Source organism: Eptesicus fuscus, chromosome 7 (assembly GCF_027574615.1).
Source record: "Eptesicus fuscus isolate TK198812 chromosome 7, DD_ASM_mEF_20220401, whole genome shotgun sequence".
NCBI classification, from domain to species: Eukaryota; Metazoa; Chordata; class Mammalia; order Chiroptera; family Vespertilionidae; genus Eptesicus; species Eptesicus fuscus.
Window position 1 is genome coordinate 11,645,594 of NC_072479.1, and position 21,183 is coordinate 11,666,776.

Below are 21,183 nucleotides of genomic sequence, written 5' to 3' on the forward strand. Positions count from 1 at the left end.
CCAGCAGTGCAAGAGGGTTCCTTTTTCTCCATATCCTCGCCAGCACTCGTCATTTGTTGATTTGTTGATGATAGCGTATCAGAATTCTTTTAGTTTTTTATTTGCTCTAGAGTTGGACATACTTACAGTGTAAATGTTTATTGGTTGAGTTCATTCAGTAACAAGTATTTACTGAGCACTGACGATTCTCTCCCAGGCATTGGGGATAGAGCTCTACAAATAGACAAGGTTCTAGTTCTCATAGAGCTTCTGCTGAAAGGAGTGGATCCGGAGTCAGGGCAGGCCTCCTTGTGAAGCGGTAACAGTGTTCCAGGGAGAAGGGACGGCCAGTGCAAATGTTCAAAGGAGGCATGGAACTTGTTGGAAGCAAGTGTAATAGGAACATGGTGATTGAAGCAGGAAGAGTATGAGATGAAGCTAGAAACACAGGAAAGAGGAGGAGGGGGAGGAGACAACAACAACAGATATATCTGTTCTTAAAGATATAATTATGTTACTCTTTCAGATTTTCCCACTTTTCCCTGTGTATCAGGATTTATTTACTATGTGGTATCATTTTAAAAATATATATATATTTCTTTATTGAGTTCAGAGAGGAAGAGAGGGAGATAGAAACATCAATGATGCGAATCATTGATCGGCTGCCTCCTGCACGCCCCCCACTGGGGATCGAGCCCACAACATGGACATGTGCCCTTGGCCGGAATCGAACCTGGGACCCTTCAGTCTGCAGGCTGACGCTCTATCCAATGAGCCAAACTAGACAGGGCACTACGTGGTATCATTTTGATGCCTAAAGAAGAAACAATCCCTGGCTGGGTAGCTCAGTTGGTTACAGCATTGTCCCAATACCCCAAGGTTGTGGGCTCTATCCCTGGTCAGGGCATGTACAAGAATCAACCAATGAATGCATAAATAAGTGTAACAACAAATCAGTGTTTCTCTCTCTCTCTGTCTCTCTCCCTTCCTCCTTCACTAAAATAAATTTTTTTTTTAAAAAAAGAAGAAACAATTTCTCTCTTTTCTTAGCCCTTATAAAAGCATAAATCACACAACTGGCACCTATCTAATTTAAAATTGTTTGAATATACGTTTCTCTCTCAATCAGATGGCAGACTTTTTGAAGGCAGGACTCTTGTTCCTTAAGTGTCTGCCCATAACCTTCATAAGCAGGAGGTACTCAACAGATAGGTTGACTAAAAAAAATGTGATTCAGATATACATGGCCGAATGCTTGTGTGACCAGAATGGATCATGTGTGTACATGAGGTTGTCAGTGTGGGCTACACTTTATCCTCTATCTCTGTCTTCCTCCTTTCACAGAAGAAAGAGGTAGCTAATGAAAGCACTGGAGGAGGTGTCCCCTTCTCAAGTGAAGTTCAGCAAATTATGACTGGAATGATTATGTCATCTTCCCCAGCATCTGAGTCGCCTCTTCTGGCAAGGCCCTGCTTAAAGAGAAGCCAAGGACACAAAGAAAACATTCTGGTTTACTTCTCTGCTCACCACAAGTCAAGGTTTATCTCTCCAGTTATAGACCTGTTAGTTTTATGTCTCCTTGAAATTCTCTGCCATGTGTAGTCTCAACAAATTTCAGGATTAGGAGTCCAAACTGATACTATGAAGAACCAAGAAGGAGGTTTAAGGCAGGCTGATTCTACCGCTTACTGACGGATATGACAGCAGAGGTCCCAGAGCCCATAACCTTTGCTGGTGTCACTATATGGGTTGGATTGTCCACTTACCATCCTATTCATCTCCACAAACTCCCCGCAAAACTCCTCGTGAGGTAGCCTTTACACATCTCATGCTCTTCCAGGGTCCCTGTAGGCAACTTTCCCTCTACCTAGGAGACCACTGCCTTCCACGGCCCGCCGACTGCTCATCCTCTCCTGGATTTGAAGCTGTCCTCAGCTTACCCCTCCTCAGGCAGAGCTAGTCCCTCTCTCCCCCAGCCCCAGCTGACAGCAGTTGGTTCGTTTTCTTAGCTCATTTTCCATACAAACCATCTCTCTACCCCAATAGACCGTGTGTTTGCTGAGGGGAAAGATTTCTCTTCGTCATCTGTAGACGATCAATAATAATGGTTTTAATGAATGAACTCACATTTCAGTTTTAAATAGAGTATACTGGGGCTGTGCCTTTGGCTCTCTTCTTTTAAACCTAGATTTCAATAAAGACAAGTTTTAGGTATATTAATTGTATGCCATCCTGCCCAGCAAAGCAGTCGTGTGTCCACTGTGCAGATGACTGGACTTTGCTCATTTGCATTAGGAGTAAGCCTTGAAAAATGAGTGGCTGACTTGTGATTCGAACCAACAAAAGAACATCACTGTTTTGAGTAACATCTACCTTTGAGCAGCTGGATGATTCATTAAACTGTCAATGGGCAGGGTAGAGGAGGAGCGAGATCATGGGTTTCCAGTCAGTGTCTGGGTGTGTACCTGGCTCTGCCCTGCCTGGACAGCGCCATGCTGACGGTGATAAAATGAGCAGCAAGTGACTGAGCTCCAAAGGCATTGGAAGGGTTCCATTAGAAAATGCATCTGAGAACTAGGCATCTGGCACATAGCAGAGGCTCATTAAATCTGAGGAAGTAAACTGGCATCCTGAGGGCTGTATTTGCCCACCCTGACTTTTTAAAATGTTGACTTTGAATAGCCGTTGTGAGCTCTCCAGCTTGGATTGAGGGCCAGGCTATTCTAAATATCCTCCATGTTCTGTCCTCGGAAGTAGACATAACCATTGCCCTTATTTTCCAGAGGACGAGAGTAAGATAAAGAAATATGTCTTTGATTATATTCTGTAGCTAAAGCCTTCATGTGAATCCCAAAGGAGTTAGTGCCTCTCAGGTTCATCCTACTAGAATCCGAATGAGGCACTTTCACATGAGCTGGCGAAGCAGCGGAGTGGATACAAGCGTGGCTTCTGGAGCCAGGTTCAGATTCTAGCTCCACTGATTACTAGTAGTGCAACCTTGTGCAGGGAAGACAACTTTTCCCTTCTTCCCTTCTAGATTTTTTGGCTGGTTTAATAATTGACATGACAGATAAACAGGAGAAAAACAATTTTAATTTGGTAGGTACAAGAGTTCATAGAAATATGAGACTCAAAGAATTGACCAAAGCAGGCAGCTTTATACATTTTAGACAAAGAAACAACATATTTGTTAAGAACTGACAAAAGCTTTTGGGCTTGGGATAGCTAATGAGTGGAGAAGTATCAGTTTTTTTTATACAGCTTTCTCAGCCCTGAATTCCCTATCTCTAGTGATAAGGATGTTTCTCTACCCTCCTGGTACAGGGAGGGTACCTTTCACATGGATGATTTATCTCCTGTTTTCAGGGGGACGAAGGAAGCTCAGAGTGTCCTTCTTACACTGGCTTTTTCTCAAGTAACTTTAATTAAAAATAATCAATATGCCAAAATAGTATGTTTGGGGATAGCATGTTCTGCACCCTCTCACTTGGGAAAGTTATCTGTGTGTCTCAGTTTTCTAGAAAATGGGAATAATAATAGCACCACTTTCATGGCTTTGTGAGGATTTGATAAAATGCTTGGTGTAGCTCTAGCCAGTTTGGCTCAGTGGATAGAGAGTTGGCCTGAAGACTGAAGGGTCCCGGGTTTGATTCAGGTCAGGGGCACACACGCAGTAGAAGGGTGTGCAGGAGGCAGCCAATCAATGGTTCTCTCTCATCATTGATGTTTTATCTCTCTCTCCCTCTTCCTTCCTCTCTGAAATCAATAAAAATATATTTAAAAAATGTTTTGTGTACAGATAAGTCCTTAATAAATACTACCTGTCATTATGGATGTCTTATATCCCCTGTATTCCCCTCCCCCCCCTTCCCCACCCTGTCACAGGCAGCATGTCACTCATTTATGTTAGCTGGTACAAACCTGAATGCCTTCAGGGAGAAGAGAAGTGGCAGAAATACACTGAGTGGCCAGATTATTATGATCTCTGAACGCATAATAATCTGGCCACTCAGTGTATATCCTATATAATAAAAGGCTAATATGCAAATATACCCTCGACCAGGAGTTTGACCAGCAGGCAGGCCGGCCAACTGTCCATGTCCCCTCCCCCGGCCAGACTGGCCGGACCCCACCCATGCACGAATTCATGCACCGGGCCTCTAATATATATATATATACACACACATTAGAGGCCTAGTGCACGGATTCGTGCACCGGTGGGGTCCCTCAGCCTGGCCTGTGCCCTCTCGCAATCAGGAACCCCTCGGGGGGATGTTGCACTGCCAGTTTCAGCCTGATCCCCGCAGGCCAGGCCGAGGGACCCCACCTGTGCACGAATCCCTGCACCGGGCCTCTAATATGCATATAAGATCTTTGGTTAATCTCTTCCACCCTCCCCCCTTCCCCCTTCCCTTTGAGATTCATCAGTCTGTTCCATGTTTCCATGCCTGTGTGTTGAGCGTCTGCCCCCTGGTGGTCAGTGCAGTCAGTGCAGGTCATAGCTACTGGTCAAACGGTCACTTAGGCTTTTATAAATATAGATATATACCGAGTGGCCAGATTATTATGCGTTCAGAGATCATAATAATCTGGCTACTCAGTGTATATGAGTGACATCTGGTTTGAGGGAGACAAGAAATATGGGTGGCTTGCAAGGAACTGGACAGTATATGATGTGTAAAAGTATTCAAATGAGACAAATTTAAAAAATGTGCTGACCAACGGATTAAGGATGGCTCTAGTTCATTTATTGTACTTGCTTGGTTTTTGAGGTTATCTGGTCTGTTTTGTAGCTTATACTCTCATGAAGGCCCCAAAGAAGTCAGAGGTACCGTATTTTCCGGCGTATAAGACGACTGGGCGTATAAGGTTTTCCTGGGTTAAAAAGTCGTTTTATATGCCGGAAGGTACGGTACTCAAACTCATCTTTCTCTAGGCACAATCAAGCACTTTGTAAAACTGATACAGATAAAAACTGTTCTAAGCTCAGATGCTTCCCTGCGTCCCCCCCCCCCCCCCCCCACATGAGCTCTAGGTGCAAAAGTGTGGCATTTTAGCCAAATATTCTGTTCAACTACATTATATATAGTTACAAAAACACCGGAGGGCAGCACATAGCACATAGAAGAATCTCTCTTTTTGTTGTGCTTCTCTGATTAACCTTAAGCTGGGGAGACAAGGCATGGTGAGATTGTGCAATTAGGTTCTATGATATCACCTGCAAATTTAGATGGCTATAACATCAAATACAACTCCAGATAATTCTATCAGAAATTCATTTTTAAAAGGCCTTGTTCTTCCATAAACTTATCTATAGAGCTGGTGGCCTCTGTTCCTGTGACTTTTAGGAGTCATGGACAAGGCAACATGGTGGTGAGCACTTAGATGGAGGTGGGGCTTAAATGCTGGTACATCAGACCTGTGTGCTGGAAGAGAACAGCAAGTGGGGAGGACAGGATGACGACAGACATTTGTCCAAATGGGCGAGATAGGGTCCAGGAGCACTGTGACAGTGATAGGAGGCCCAGGCAGGCCCTGGAGGTCTAAGTGGAATGGAACACAGCAAATAGAATTCAGGTGGGTGACACTAGGCAGGATAAAGGAGGCAAACACCCATATTCCTGAATCTGAATGGGTGGTGACAAACAGGGTCCTAACCACTGGCTTGCATATCAGGCAAAGAGGGAGGGCCCCAACTAACATGGAGGCAGGTGCCTGGAGAACCAAGCCAGCTACAGTGGGACACGGCTATATCCTATTTGCATTTTTTTTCCTCCAAACAAGCTTATAATGAAAATCATTATAGAAACAGAATTCATGTACCAGAAATCTTTATTTTTCACCTAATTTTTTCTTTGAATGCTTTGTTTTGTGTTTTGAATACTTTGAACCTATGATGTGAAACATATCTGAGTTTAGAAGTTTGTCTTAATTCAGTTCCTCAGCCCCACTGAAATGGGGGAACCCAGCAAAGCACCCCATTAGTACGTTTCACCAATCAAAAATTATCACAAGCTTTCTAATATAAGAATTTATAAAGTTATGTTACACACTTGAACTACTTTCTCAAACAGAAAGAAATAAAGCTGAGTTGCTTGACACGAACAGGGTAAAATGAATTTTATAAACGTAGAAAAGAGGAACTATACCTCTAGCTAATAATGCTTAAATGTTTCTCACGGGACACTTCTCATTGGAGAGACGTCTGGTCTTGGTAACATCATCATCATTATTGGGCTAAGATGTTCTCCATTTTGCAATTCAACTTTCAGGATTTTATAGCCAATAGGCAGGCATAAGGCAGCTTCGCCCCTCTTTCCCGACCCCTTACCATTACTTACCTTTCTTCTTAATTCAAAGAGTTAAACATAGTTTCTTTTTTGCCTCTTTCATTTTTATGCATTTGGCCTTTTGCTAAGTTAGGGAGCTTTGACTCAGGCGATTTCAAAGAAACAAACCACCTTACATTTTGTTTAGTGCTTGGAACGTTGGATTACCTGGGTTATTTTGAATGTACAGAGGCAGCTTTACTGCCATCCACTCAGAATTATCCAGATCACTGCCCCATTTTCTGTTTCAGCAGTGAGAAGTAGCTGTCCTTTCGCTCTCGGTGGAGGTTGCGGGTCAGTCCCTCCCGGGATTTGCACATTCCTTTTTCCCGTACCCCGCCCCGCCCCCAGCAACCCGCACCTCCCGAGCATCCCTAGATCACTAGAGCTCACGCAGACCGGAGCAGGCTCTAGGACCGCGAGGGACGCCAGCAGGAAGCGGCGTCGGGCCGAGCGCCGGGCAGGGCCGGCTCGGGAGTACCCCCCGCCCCGGCGCGCTCCGGGAGGGAGGGGCGTGCGCGGGGGAGTGGGCGGGGCTGCGCGCGCGGAGGTCCCGGCGCGCGGCGGGTGGGCGGGGCGCGCCGCCGGGCCGCGCAGCCGCGAAGCGGGCGGGGCTTTAGGGCCTCGGCGGAGCCCGCTCCCCAGCGCGCTGGGCGGGGTGTGTGCCGGGCAGCTTCGCGGGCAGGCGCGGGCCCCGAGGCAGCGGCTGCGCGCCCTGCGCCGGGGAGGAGCCGGGGGCGGGCGGGCGGCCAGCAGGAGGGGACTGGGGCCCGAGGTGGGAAGTGCCGGAGCGCCGGCGGCGACGACGGCAGCGTAGGCAGAGCAGGCTCGGTGCGTGGGTCCGCGGCGGCTCGGGGTCCGCCCGCGGGCTGCGGTGCGAGAGGGCGGCCCGGCTCCCCTTCTCTCCCGCCCGCCGCCGCCGCTGTGATTGGGTGGAAGATGGCGCTGGGCGGATGGAAATCCTAATGACAGTCTCCAAATTCGCCTCCATCTGTACCATGGTAGGTGCGGGGGGGGGCGGCCCGGGACCTCTGGGGCAGGCTGGCGGCGGGACCCGTCCCCGCCCTCCGGCCGTCCGCGGGGCCCGGGTGGGGGTGGTGGGCAGCGGGGGCAGTTGGACGGCGCGGGCGGGGAGCGCGGGGATGAGCGGCCCCGTGGATGGGGCGGCGCGAGGGTGACGGGGGAGGGGGGCGCCCGTGCAGGTTGTAGCGGGGGGCGGGCCCCGGTCTTCGGCGCCCTGGGGCTCCGCTGCTGAAGCCTTCCCGAGGCGCGGGGGCCGAGCGGCGGGCGCACCCGGGCAGGAGCGCGGCCCCGGCGGGGGTCGGAGGTAGGAGGTCTCCGGCGCGCGCGCTCCGTTGCCGTCCGGCCGTGCGGGGCCGGGAGGTGGCCCTGGGCGGCGGCGGGGGTCCGCGGGCGGGAGGGCGGGGTCTCACGCCTGCCCCGGAGAGGACGGAAGTCCAGTGCGGATTCCCTCCCGGCGCCCCGGCGAGGCCGAGTCCCCCGAGCCGGTGCTTGGGGAAGGGGGTGTGTGTGAAGATGGAAACTTTAAATAAGCGCTGTGGAAATTTTCTCCATTTCTACTCTTTCGGAGAGGGACGAGCTTTCCCTTACCCGGCCTTGTGTCCAGGTGGCGGTCTTGTCTTTGGGAATCGACGTTAATGCTGCAAACAGCTTAAGCTTCCCTGTCATTTGTTTACTCGAATCTACTAGGCACATCTGAGTGTGGCTTGAAGTATTTCTGTGCAGGGACTGACTGCAGAATTATGGTCTGTGTCCTCTTGGGGTTTCTAAATAGACTTTAAGGGCAAAGTGCTAATGCCTGTTGAAGAGTCCCAAGTGAAGCAAAACGTGGGTGCATGTAAATCTGGGTGATTTTGTGCTTAGCCGGGAGGACCACAATTTCCCACCCGATGGGGCAAATTCGTGTCAAGCTCTTTGTGAGCTTACATCTGAGAATTATAATTATGGGCCATCACAGAAAAAAAAGTTATTCTTTCCATCGTGAGCCTGGTAATTATGTTTTAAAAGAATTTTGAAATCTTATGTTTTGTCTTACTAGCCTTTTTATTTTTATGCACCCGACTGCGTATAGGAGATCCCCAAGCAATCTTCGATTTAAGGGTGGTATATTTTCCATACCTTTTTTAAAGGAGTGGTGAATCAGATCCGCAAGATGCTTTAGAAGCAGAGTCTATACTGCATGCTGATGAACAGTATTAAAAAATGGCTGAAATCAGGTGGGATTAAAACCTACAGCAGTGATTTTCAACCTTTTCATCTCATTGCACACATAAACTAATTACTAAAATTCTGTGGCACATCAAAAATTTATCTTTTGTTGATCTGACAAAAAAAATAGATATACTCTTGATTCATTTACACTGATGGCTATTGTGGTGGCTGTTATCATTTTTTTATTTGACAGTCTAAGGGAAAAGAGGTCAATGCCCTGACTAATAATTAGATATTGTGTGTTTTTAAAATTCTTGTGGCACACCGGTTGAAAATCATTGATCTACAGGATATCAGGAATCATATTGAGGAATGAATCATTGGTGAATTCATTTCCTCAAATAGATGTTTGTTTGTTTTTCTCACAATTTGTATTTTAGGAGGTATTGATATTAAAGGAACTATATTAACATGATTTTTGAGGGTCATTTAGATTATTTTTAGATATTCCGGTTATTCTATTTCAGAAGGAATACGATAATTAAGTCTTTGAGAGTGATAATCTTGCCAGATTGCTGAGCTACACAGATTGTTGGGTCATAGTTCATTGTCAAAGTCTCGTTCTTTGGGAGTGATGTGTTACTCTTTACCAACCATTCATTTACTCAGGTATATTAGGTATACATTTGGCACCCACTAAGGCCGTGGTCGGCAAACTGCGGCTCGCGAGCCACATGCGGCTCTTTGGCCCCTTGAGTGTGGCTCTTCCACAAAATACCACGGCCTGGGCGAGTCTATTTTGAAGAAGTGGCTTTAGAAGTTTAAGTTTAAGAAATTTGGCTCTCAAAAGAAATTTCAGTCGTTGTACTGTTGATATTTGGCTCTGTTGACTAATGAGTTTGCCGACCACTGCACTAAGGGCTAGATACTGCTGAATGTTAGGTAAAGAGCAGTGATCAAGACAGCCTCTGCTTTCATGGTGTTTACAGTGTAGTTGAGGGAGACACACAGTATTCAAATGAACATATTAGTAAATGCAAAATATACTGTAATCAGATTAGGAAAATGAGGCACAGAGAGATTTGCCAAGTCAAACATGAGTAAGTGGGATTCTGATCTCAGGAACATAGACTCCGAAGCTCTTCCTAGGGCTTCTACTCTGGGGCATTAATTGCATGTGATGTGTGCGTATTGTTGGCAAATACAAAAACACCAGTGCCTGGCCAAATGAGATTGTTTCAAAAGTAATGTTAACATTGTGTCTATATTTATATTTTGATGTGCTTCCAAAGTAATGCTAAATATCTCAAAGTAATTTGCAATTTTATCCTTTAAAGAAAACTGTAACTTACCTTCTGAGAATTACAAAATTAACAAGCAAGGAAAATGAAGATATTTACCTCTGTGCTTTTATAAATGCTATTTTTCTAGGTTTTGAACACTCCACCTCCCCCCTTGTCTAGTGAATTCATACCTGTCTGTCAAGCAGATAGCCTTACTTGAGTAATCATACCCCTGTCCATCCCCATCCTTCATCCCCCCCTCATGTAACTTAACTGCATTTTTGTTATCTCAATAGCACTTATCATATGTAATGTGTTGTACATTTTCCTCTTATCTGCTTTTTAGATTGTGAAGGTTTAAGGGGAGGGACTGTCATTTATTTCTGCCCTTTGATGGAGCACTTCTGCATATAATAAAACAGTTTCCAGAGTCCTTTATATGAGCGAAGTGAGTTTGGTTAAACATGGATGAGATTGGAGGTGTGTGTGGAGTGGTGGAGAAAAGAGGGGCTGGACCTAAAGGGAATGATAGTTCTCAGAGAATCAGCAGCTGTGGAAACATTTATGATGAATTAAAATTTTATTCTATAAATAATAAAGTTCACAATTTTTTCATTTGTCAACATAAGGTTGCAAATTGGCAGTACCTTAATTGGGTTTAATAACTGTGTTAAAAGCAAATCTTTCAGATATGTCTTTTTTAGATCACTATTGTTCTGCTTACATGTGAAAATTAGTTTGCTTTACTTAAGTTAGCCTGAGTCAAATGAGTGGTTATGTTTAGATTGCCCTGAATAAATTTGCAAAGATATCTCTAGAAATGCCTCTTGTTATTTATTTGTCCGTGAAAAATACATTTTCAGTATTACATGATGTTTATTTGGCCTCTGAAGTAATTTGAGACTTTCAGGGCCTGGCACAGAGTAGCTACCCAATTTTTAATATTGTACTTAATAATGATGAAATAATGGGAAAAGTGGCCAAAACCATAGAGAGGCCTGTGTTTTGAAATTGAGGTGGAAGGTTTTTTTTGTTTTGTTTTGTTTTGTTTTAAATATATATTTTAGTGATTTTTTTACAGAGAGGAAGGGAGAGGGATAGAGAGCTAGAAACATCGATGAGAGAGAAACATCGATCAGCTGCCTCCTGCACACCTCCTACTGGGGATGTGCCCGCAACCAAGGTACATGCCCTTGACCAGAATCGAACCCGGGACCCTTGAGTCCGCAGGCCGACGCTCTATCCACTGAGCCAAACTGGTCAGGGCTGAGGTGGAAGTTTTAGAGCTGTTTTTGGTGGCCTAGGACTAGAGAGTATAGTATGGATCCTGGCTGTTAATAGAGGCAGGGCTCCTTAAATGTTCACTAGCTCCCACTGTGGTAATTATCATCCCTTCCTATGCGGTGGTTGTAGGAGTCCTGGTTGGGAAGGGATTGTTGGGGAGGGGCTGGATAAAGGAGAAGCTGCTGCAGGGGAAGATAGGTAGATCAGGAGGTGGCACTGGCCTGGCTGCTTGCCCGCATCCACGGGGTGAGATAGGTCTGTAGAATGTGATGTCAGTGAGGCCAAGGCCACAAGTAAGCTGATTAATATATAGGATTATTCAAGTGGATCTGACAGGTTTACCTTGAGCAAGCCTGTATATAGTGCAACACCCTGCCCATGTTAACTTTGAACTATTCTTGGAAGAAAAGTCCCAGGTGAAGCTGGCTATTTGTCTTTTCTTCAGTCTCACTGGCATCATTCAGTAAGAGTAAAATGTGTTGTGTGGTCAGAGCACTCCAGAAAGAAAGGAGGGGAAGAAAAACCTCCAGGCTCTTGCTTTGTTGAGGGGGTGGTTTGATAGTCTCCTTTTCATGAAGTCAGAATATTATCCTATACTAGAGGCCCAGTGCACGAAATTCGTGCACAGGGTGGGGGGTGTCCCTCAGCCCAGCCTGCACCCTCTCCAATCTGGGACCCCTCAAAGGATGTCTGACTGCCCATTGAGGCCCAATCCCATGGGGACCGGGCCTCAACAGGCAGTCGGACATCCTTCTCATAATCCAAGACTGCTGGCTCCCAACTGCTCGCATGCCTCTGCCTGATTGCCCCTAACCGCTTCTGCCTGCCAGCCTGATCACCCCCTAACCACTCCCCTGCCATCCTGAGTGATGCTTAACTGCTCCCCTGCCGGCCCGATTGCCCCTAACTGCCCTCCCCTGCAGGCCATCTTGTGTCCACATGGGGGCAGCCATCTTGTGTGTTGAAATGATGGTTAATTTGCATATTATCTCTTTATTATATAGGGTAATAACCCTATATAATAAAAAGGTAATATGCAAATAGACCGAACGGCGGAACAACTGAACAACTGGTCACTATGACGTGCACTGACCACCAGGGGACGTGTGCGGAACATGATGGGCGTTGGCCGCAGTGGGATGGTGGAGCAGGTGAGCAGGGGTGCCAGACCAAGGTGGGGCGCCAGTCGCTGTCATCGGGGCGAGCCTCTGGTGGTTACTGAAAATGCTTTGCTCCCGTGTGCCGTGGTCCCGCCTGGTGCTCACACCCGCTGCTGGCGCTGGAGCCGCCTCTCGCACCCACTGCTAGCACCAGCCCCTCTCACACCTACAGCCGGTGCCGGAGCCACTGCTCGCAATTGCTGCCGTGAAAGGCGCCAGTCTTGATTGCTTGGCACCATCAGCGGGTGCAAGTGGTGGCTGCCGGCCCTGATGGCCCCTGAGGGCTTCTCTACCTCCCCCTGCTCCTGAGGGGTGATTGGGGCAGCAGCCGCCTCTCGAAGTTTAGTTTTATGTATTTTTAAAAACTTTTATTAAAAAATTTAAAAAAATTAATTTTAATGTTGACATTATTGCAGACTCTTCCCAACCTCTGCTTTCCCCACCTCCACCTATCCCCAATTCTCCCTCTCTTGGCTCTCACCACATTATTGTTCCTGTCCATGTGATATGAATATATGTTTTGTAGCTAATCCCTTCAATTTCTTTATCCAATTAAATACCATATTCAGTTATGTGCAATGTGCATATATGCTCTGGTCTTCTTTTATGTCATATGGCTTTGTGTACCTGCTTGCTGGTGGTTTTCTCTTTCCACCTCTGGCTAATCTATCTATATAAAAGCCTAAACGACCGAATGACTGAACGACCGGTTGCTATGATGCAGACTGACCACCAGGGGGCAGACGCTCAATGCAGGAGCTGCCCCCCGGTGGTCAATGCGCACCCACAGCCAACCTCCCATGGCCCCTCCCCCTGGCTGGACAACCTCCCGCGGCCCTGATCGCCAGCCAGGCCAAAGGACCCCACCTGTGCATGAATTCATGCACCAGGCCTCTAGTCTTTTTATAATAGATCTTAAAGTAGGTTAATTATCTAATTTATCATGAACCATGTGGCCAGTTTCACCCAGACTTTATCACAACATATGTTGTTGTCTTATTTAATTTTAGGCTTTTGACCAAGCCCCAGAGATTGAGTCCACTTCCTTTTTAATCTCGAGTTCTTTTTTCCTTTAAAGTCATATCTATTCTTGCTCTCCTTAGAAACTTACTGTTTCAGGAGATTATTGAAGCATTTGTTTACTTAAGAATTAATCCCTCTCCAGAAACCGTTATTTTTCACATTTAAATAATTTAATTTTTTTCTGATTTCCTTTTTAGTAGTTCAATTTCAGAAACTTTATATAGTATTTTATGTATCCTACAGTATGGTATATTAAAAAGAGCAGTTGAACCAGAAGGTAAATTCTACTCCAGATTTTGACATTTAAATCTATATGGGAAAGTCTTTTAAAACTTTGAGTTGATTTTTCTCATTTTGAAAACAAAGGGATTGGACTAGACACTCTTTAATAAATATTTCTTATATGTTTGTTTCCTTCTAGTTTTAAAACTCAGTACTCTATGATCTTTTGAGAGTTTAGAAATGATTATTGATATCTTCATCATCATTTTGGGAGTTCTAATCATGTTTTAAATAATGTGCGGAGCATGGAATTAGACATAGTTAAATATGAATTATGACTAGTTTTCCAGTTTTCTTTTTAATGTTATTGAATTTATGGAATGTTACAATCCAAAGTAAATATATTTTTCGTCCTTTAAAAGCATTTAGTGGAGGTTAGTGATATCACCATTTTATTCATTATCAGGCTAATTCACATAGCTATTACTCATTTTCGACATTTTTTTCTTTTCCAGTGGCATTAGAAATATTTTAAAAAAGAAAAAAGAAAGAAAAACAAAAATGAAATAAGATCAGAATGGGTTCCTTTTTTTTCCAACCCACATTTCCCTAGCTTTGAGTGAGATCTTGAACAAGTTACTTCTCTGTGCCACAGTTTCTTGTCTTTAAATTGGGGTAAAATAATACCTTAGTTCAAAAGGTTGTAGAATGGTCTTGGGCCATGGTAATCACTGTGTGGTGGTTATTATTGTTATTATTATTACTATGATTATTCTAAATGGATTTGCTCCCCTCATGTGGTTAGAGGACTCATTGGCAGTACTAATTAATGTTAACTCAATAAATGCTAGTAACCAAAACTGAAATTTGTTTTATGAAATGCAGTTATTTTAGCACATTTTCATCATAAGAAACATTAGTTTATTAGTAGTATATGCCTCTGAGAAAACACAAATTTACTTTGAAGTTAAGTGGGTTAGATTATGATATAAAATAAGAATATAGATTGTCTTACCTCTGTGTTGAATAGTTTGCAGGAAGAGATTTTATTCCATCAGGGAGTAAAACTGATCTAATTTGTGACATTCTTAAACATGTTTTACAAGTTTAGATAAGTTGGGAATACTACTTTTAAAGTAAAACCTTACCATATTTGTTATACTAAAAAACTCACAACTTTTTGTCGTTAGATTGAGGTATATGTGTGTTAAAAGTCGGCTTCAGGCCTTATTTCCTTTCAGAATTTCCTGTGTTTACTGGGGCCATATTATTGCACTTAATTCCCTTTTGCCTCTGTCCTTTACTTTTGTTGGACTACAGTGCAGGTACCCAACTTACCTTTAGACATCTTGTCTAAAATCTGTTCTCCCTATCTTGTGAGCTGGAAGGGCATTATTTAAGTTTCTGTAAAGTACTTTAAGGTGTTGGAAGAAAAGGGTAAATGCTAGATATTATGAAGAGTTATGGGCTGCTGAATTAAAAACTGAGACCTAGGATTGTTGAAAATACCTGTTTATAAGATTTGATCATTTAAAATCTTATGCACAAAATTTGTATTATAAGGAGATGAAAGAGACAGTTTATATACATAATTTATTTTGGAAGAAAAACTATTAAGTCTTAGACTGTTTTCATAGAAGTACCCAATGAAGAATTGTATGTTAGTGTAAGGTACAGAATCCTTCCTATATAATAAAAGCCTAATATGCTGAGTGTCCGGTTGACTGGTTGGCTTTTCAACCAATCAAAGCATAATATGCTAATGATATGCTAAGGCTGCTCAACTGCTTGCTATGATGCACACTGACCACCAGGGGGCAGACACTCCAACTGGTAGGTTAGCTTGCTGCTGGGGTCCGGCTGATGGGGACTGAGTGAGATGGGCCAGACACGCCCTGGAGCCATCTCACGGCCCCTCCCCAGTTGGCCAACCTCCCTGGCCCCGATTGTGCACCAGTGGGGTCCCTCGCCCTTTCTGGAACCCCTCGGGGATGTGGGAGAGCCGGTTTCGGCCTGATCCTGCAGGCCAGGCCCAGAGACCCCACTGGTGCATGAATTCGTGCATCAGGCCTCTAGTATTTAATAGAGAACATGATTGAGTGAGGTTCTGTAGTTTCTCATAATCCTGTATGTTCACTGGTTGTGTTTTTCTGTTGCTTCTTTGTAAGAAAGACCATTAGCTTTTTCTAAAAATTGTGTTGTGACTACAGAGTGATATATAAACTTGCTTAGCGTCTCTGTTTGTAGTAACCCACATGTCTAAAGTTGCAAACTGATAAAATTTTATTCCCAGCTTAAAATAAGTGATATTTATTTCAGTGATAACTGACAGAAATTCTTACTGAAATGCTTTATATGTCCAGGACCCATCTATATACATTTCCTATTTGTGAATAGTGTTTAAGTAATAGGATTTTTTAGTGGTGTCTGAGTTTTGTTTCCTTTAGTTTTATTTTTGAGCCCTACTGAGCCTTCTGTCTGATAGTGAATAACTGTTTTTCATGGGATGAGGGACAGGATTGTTTTTTAATGCTAATAGTGACGTGTTTTTTTTTTTTTTTTTTTTTTTAAGAATACCTTTTCTTCAGTAAGTACTTACTGGAAGAAAATGGAGCCCTACATTATATTAGGGTATATGTGCGTTCTGAGAATACAGGGATGGCTATGATAAGCTCTGGTTTTATGGAGCTCCCTATTTTGCGTGTCCTGCATGGAGTATAGTTGTGCTGAGAATGTAATGTAATCCTCTCGGCCTCTGAGCAGCCAGGAGCTATCTAGGTTGACCAGAGACTCTTGACCAGTCACATCCAGGTCAGAAGTGTCTTATCTGTATAGTCTTGTGGGCTCTACAGATATTTTCTATGTGTTCCATGATGAGAAAAAGGTTGGAAGGAGGATAGACATATAATACGAATGAATATAATGAAGTGATTTTCTTCCTGTTAGTGTAATAAGTGTATGTGGAAGAGAAAGTGGTTATTTTTTTCTGGGAGAGTTAAGATTTCCAGGGAAAAAATCTTCATAGACTTTAACTTTGTGAAATGAAGTCGTCTATTGTATGGACAGGAGGAGATGGAATTTCAGATGTGAGCAAAGGTATAGAGTCATGGAATAATGTGTTATTTTTAGATTCTAGCTGGATTGGCATGGAAGGGGTTTTGGGAGAAACAGGCTGGAGAGGAGGAATGGGCCAAATGAAGAAGTTCCAAGCAAGTTTACTAACTATTGACTCTCATTAAAATATCAATAAAACATGTATTTAGCTGTAGGAAAGGTAAGTCCAGAGGAAAGTTGTGGGCATAAAGAAATAATGGAATTGCTAAAAATATGTTGGTAACTTTCATTACATTGATTGTTAAAAAGTTACTTGTATCAAAAAAAATAAATAAAAAAGCTAAAATGATGACCATAACAAGATGGGTAAAGTAGGAGGACTATTCAGTGGGTAGTTTAAACCTGTTAAAGGTCTTGTCTCCCAAAAGCCCTAATATTAGAAAGTTTAAAGTTATATATGTTTGTTAAAAATAAAGGATAAATACATACTACACCAGGCATGTCAAACTCAAAGGCTAACACAGCCCGAATAAACAAGGTTTAAGTTTATGTGGGCCACAAAAAAACAAAGGCTTCAATTTTCATAGAAACGTAGGTTTATTTTGATAGAGACATGCTGAATACAAAGGGCTGAAATAAATGAGTAATCATTAACATAAAATAATAGAACATTTTAATAAAAATTAATATTTTTTGAGCATTAACTTAACCAGACACTGAATAACTGCACAAATTAATAACTGTAGCGCAAATAAACCTATTTTTCTTGTTCTCTGAAAGCAAGATATTTCCTGTTGTGCACACCAAACAAGTCAGTCCAAGACTAATGACGGTGGCAATCAGCTGCTAAAATATTTGCTGTTAGTATTAGTGGAGAGAAATGGTGTGTCTCTGTGTAAGGTGTGTAAGGCACGTAAGGGAAATTAATGCAACACAATTATAGTAATCAGTCATTAGCGAATGTTGTAGTTTGTTATTAATAATTATGTATAACAGGACATTTTAAAATTAAGTTACAAAATTTTTATTAAAACTTCTTTACATGCCGTTATATTGGCTGGGCCGCAAAAATGTTCATTGTGGGCTGCGAGTTTGACATGCTTATACTACACGATAAATGGATGTTTTTTGCTTCCAAACCAGCAGAAACTTAAACTTATCATTCAAACTTTGAGGGCAGGAAAATAGGAAAAACAAGTGAAAAAGGAAAGGTTAAAAATAGAAAACCAAAATAAATTGGAAGGAATAAGCTCTATTTCATTAATTATAGAAAGTCAAAATGGATCAAATTTATCTGTACTATATTAATGGAACTATCAGATAAGAATAAAAAGCAAAATATTCCTTAACAAGAAACCTGCCTAAAACAAAAGGGCAATGTATACAACAACACAATACAGTCATCTCACTTAAGAAAATGAAAAATACTGTACATATATAGATTGCTTTTTGAGATATTTCAAAAGCACTTAGTCCCTTTTTTTTGTTAGTCTCATAATCTTTTTCTCATGTCTGTCATCTCCATGATCCATTTAGAGCTAGGAGAGCTCAGGTAATATTAGCTCCACTTTCACAGATTGGGAAAAAAGTTCCATTAACTATAGATTCCTAACACATTAGATTAAAAAGAAGTAATCCTAAATTTAGCTTCATTAATGACCAGAGCATCTTAAGACCAGGATCACTAAAATATTTATTTTCAAACCTTTAAATGACTACACAAGTCACAAAGGTAACTTGTGAGTCCTGTTATAACTTCCACAGTTCATAGTATCTTAATGTACATTCTATTCTTTCCTAATGAATACCAGGAGTTCTACCAATAATCCTACCTAATAAAAGGGTAATATGCAAATTAACCATGACTCCATCACAAAGATGGCAGCACCGATAGCCACAAGATGGCGGCGCCGGAGTCCCCCAGTTTTGGGGGGGGGGGTGGCCGCTGAGAGCGGGCAGCATGAGTGGCCTGGCAGAATGCTTGCTTTGTTGCTGCGGCGACGAGGCAAGCGTTTTACCCCAGCCGCGGATGGCCTTTGGGCTGCGTGCGCAGAGCGGCCAGACCCTGCAGAGAGCAGAGAACCTCGGGGAGGGGGCCTAAGCTGTCACGGCTCTCGGATTGGAGAGGGCTCCCAGATTGGAGAGGGTGCAGGTCAGGCTGAGGGACCCATCCCCCGTGCACGAATTTCGTGCACCGGGCCTCTAGTCTCTCTCTCTCTCTCTCTCTCTCTCTCTATATATATATATATATATATATATATATATATGTGTATGTATATATATGTATATATATATATATATGTATATATATATATATATATATATATGTATATATATATATATATATATATATATATTTATATATATATATAGATATATATAAGGCTAATATGCAAAGTGTCTCCTGGGGAGTTCGATAGCTTGCTATGATGTGTGCTGACCACCAGGGGGTGGCGAAGGAAGGCCCTGGCAGGCAGCCGGAAGGCCCCGATCAGCCCTGGTCGCCGGCCAGGCCTAGGGACCCTGTCTGTGCACAAATTTCGTGCACTGGGTCTCTGGTAATCATATAAGAATGGTTTTAATTTATATGTGCAGTACAAAAGACTTTCACATGTATCCTCTCATTTCATCTAATGTGGAAATTATTATTCCACTTCATAATAGAAATCAGGTACCTGGTCTAGCCAAGTACAAATAATTAGTAAATGAAGTGGGACTCAAAGCCACACAAACACACAGAAAGCTTAGAAGTTAGGAACAAAACAAAATCTCCAATTTTTTGTGTGTGTGTAAAACGGAAGAAAAAACAAAAAAAGCTGCAACACATTGGCTTATAGATGTTTTCAGGAATTTGGGAGTAAAGAAATGCAGACCTCATCTCTAGTAGATGTGCAGTTGCCTTTGCTCAGGTCACTGCTCCTTCCCAGCATTTCGTGGTTTTTGAGTGGTTTTTGCTTCCTTTTGTACTTAAAGCCTTTTTTCTGTTTGTTGCACTTTTCTACCCCAGACATTAGTTGCTTTAATTACTAACCATCTTTTTTCACTCCTGGAACTGAGTTGTAGTTATTATGCCGTTTTAGTGCTAAGAGCCTGGTTTTATTGTGATGTTTTTTGCTATTCTGTGTAATGATGACTTGGGTCATCTTAGCAGACTTTGTACAGTTGAATGTGACTTCTAAAATTTCAGCTTTCTCAAGGAACTTATATAGAGATCTGACATTTATTGAGTGCCTGCTTTATGCATTTGCGAGATACTTCACAAATTGATATCTCAAAAATTAAGTTGTAGAAGGGTTTGGACTTGGGTAAATTTATAGATGATAAATGTAGAGTGGATTATTAAAGAGAGTTCAGATATTTGAGGACATTTTTGGTTGACATCAAAGTTAATAAGACCTTCTGTAAATGTTGCTTGGTACTGAAACAAAGAGAATGCTGAATGAATAAGTGTGGCTCAGTGGAGAAATGAAATTCAATGATGAAACATTTGTAAAATCTCCAGAATTATATGTCTGGCAGACATGATATGGTTGGTAAATGTTATATTCTTTTCCTTCTGTCATTTTGCAAACAATCTATGTTTCCTACTGCCTCTGAAATACAATGACATGGTTGCTATTAGAAGTGGAGTGGTAGATATGCTTTCATAATTCAGCAATTAATGCATTGCTTTGAATTATCAAATTGAGGAGTTGAAATAGCAGTGTTATTTACAATAGCTAAGATTGGAAACAGCCCAAGTGCCCATCAGAAGTTTGGATGGATAAAAAATCTGTGGTACATTTACACCATGGAATACTATGCAGCTGTAAAAGAGAAGGCTTTCTTACCCTTTGAGACAGCATGGAGGGACCTGGAGAGCATTATGTCAAGTGAAATAAGCCAGTCAGAGAAAGACAAGTAGCACATGATCTCATTTATACATGGAATCTAATGAATAAAATAATCTTACAAACAAAATAAATCCAGAGACATGGAAGCATGCAACAGACTGAGGATTCCCAGAGGGAAGGCGGGGGTGGGGCGGAGGGAAGAGATCAACCAAAGAACTTATATGCATATATGCATAACCCCTGGACACAGACAATAGTAGGGTGAAGGCCTGGGAAGGGACAGGAGTGGGGAGGGAGAGGATCAATGGGGGGGAAAAGGGGGCATCTTTAATACATTCAACAATAAAGATAAATTTTAAAAAGTAAATAAAATACTATTTTCCTATAAAAATGAATTAAATCACTCAGGTTTAACTGCATGTATTGTTAAAAAATAATATGACATCTGATTACCTTTTGGAAACAGTTTCTTTGAATTCTACATTTTATTTTAATATTTTATTGATTTTTTTACAGAGAGGAAGAGAGAGGGATAGAGAGCCAGAAACATCGATGAGAGAGAAACATCGATCAGCTGCCTCCTGCACACCCCCTACTGGGGATGTGCCGGCAACCAAGGTACATGCCCTTGACCGGAATCGAACCTGGGACCCTTGAGTCCGCAGGCCGCCGCTCTATCCACTGAGCCAAACCGGTTTCGGCTGAATTCTACATTTTAAAAAAGTTAAAAAGATGAACCACTTATTTTTTAAAAAGTACGAAATTATGGGAAGTAAGAAAAATCCTCCAACTACAAAGACTTAAAGCAGGCGTCCTCAAACTACGGCCCGCGGGCCACATGCGG

General features: G+C 42.7%; 1 protein-coding gene across 2 annotated transcripts in view; it reads left to right on the plus strand.

Moving 5' to 3' along the window:
- Positions 1 to 6,987: 6,987 nt before the first annotated feature.
- Positions 6,988 to 21,183, plus strand: part of USP12 (ubiquitin specific peptidase 12) — a 119,753-nt gene continuing 105,557 nt past the window's right edge. The window contains exon 1 of one of the 2 annotated variants that reach the window (XM_054718744.1): positions 6,988 to 7,309. In XM_054718744.1, the coding sequence (XP_054574719.1) occupies positions 7,262 to 7,309 (48 nt within the window). In that variant the 5' untranslated portion in view covers positions 6,988 to 7,261. The remainder of the gene's footprint in view (positions 7,310 to 21,183) is intronic. The other variant, XM_054718743.1, reaches the window with a different exon arrangement.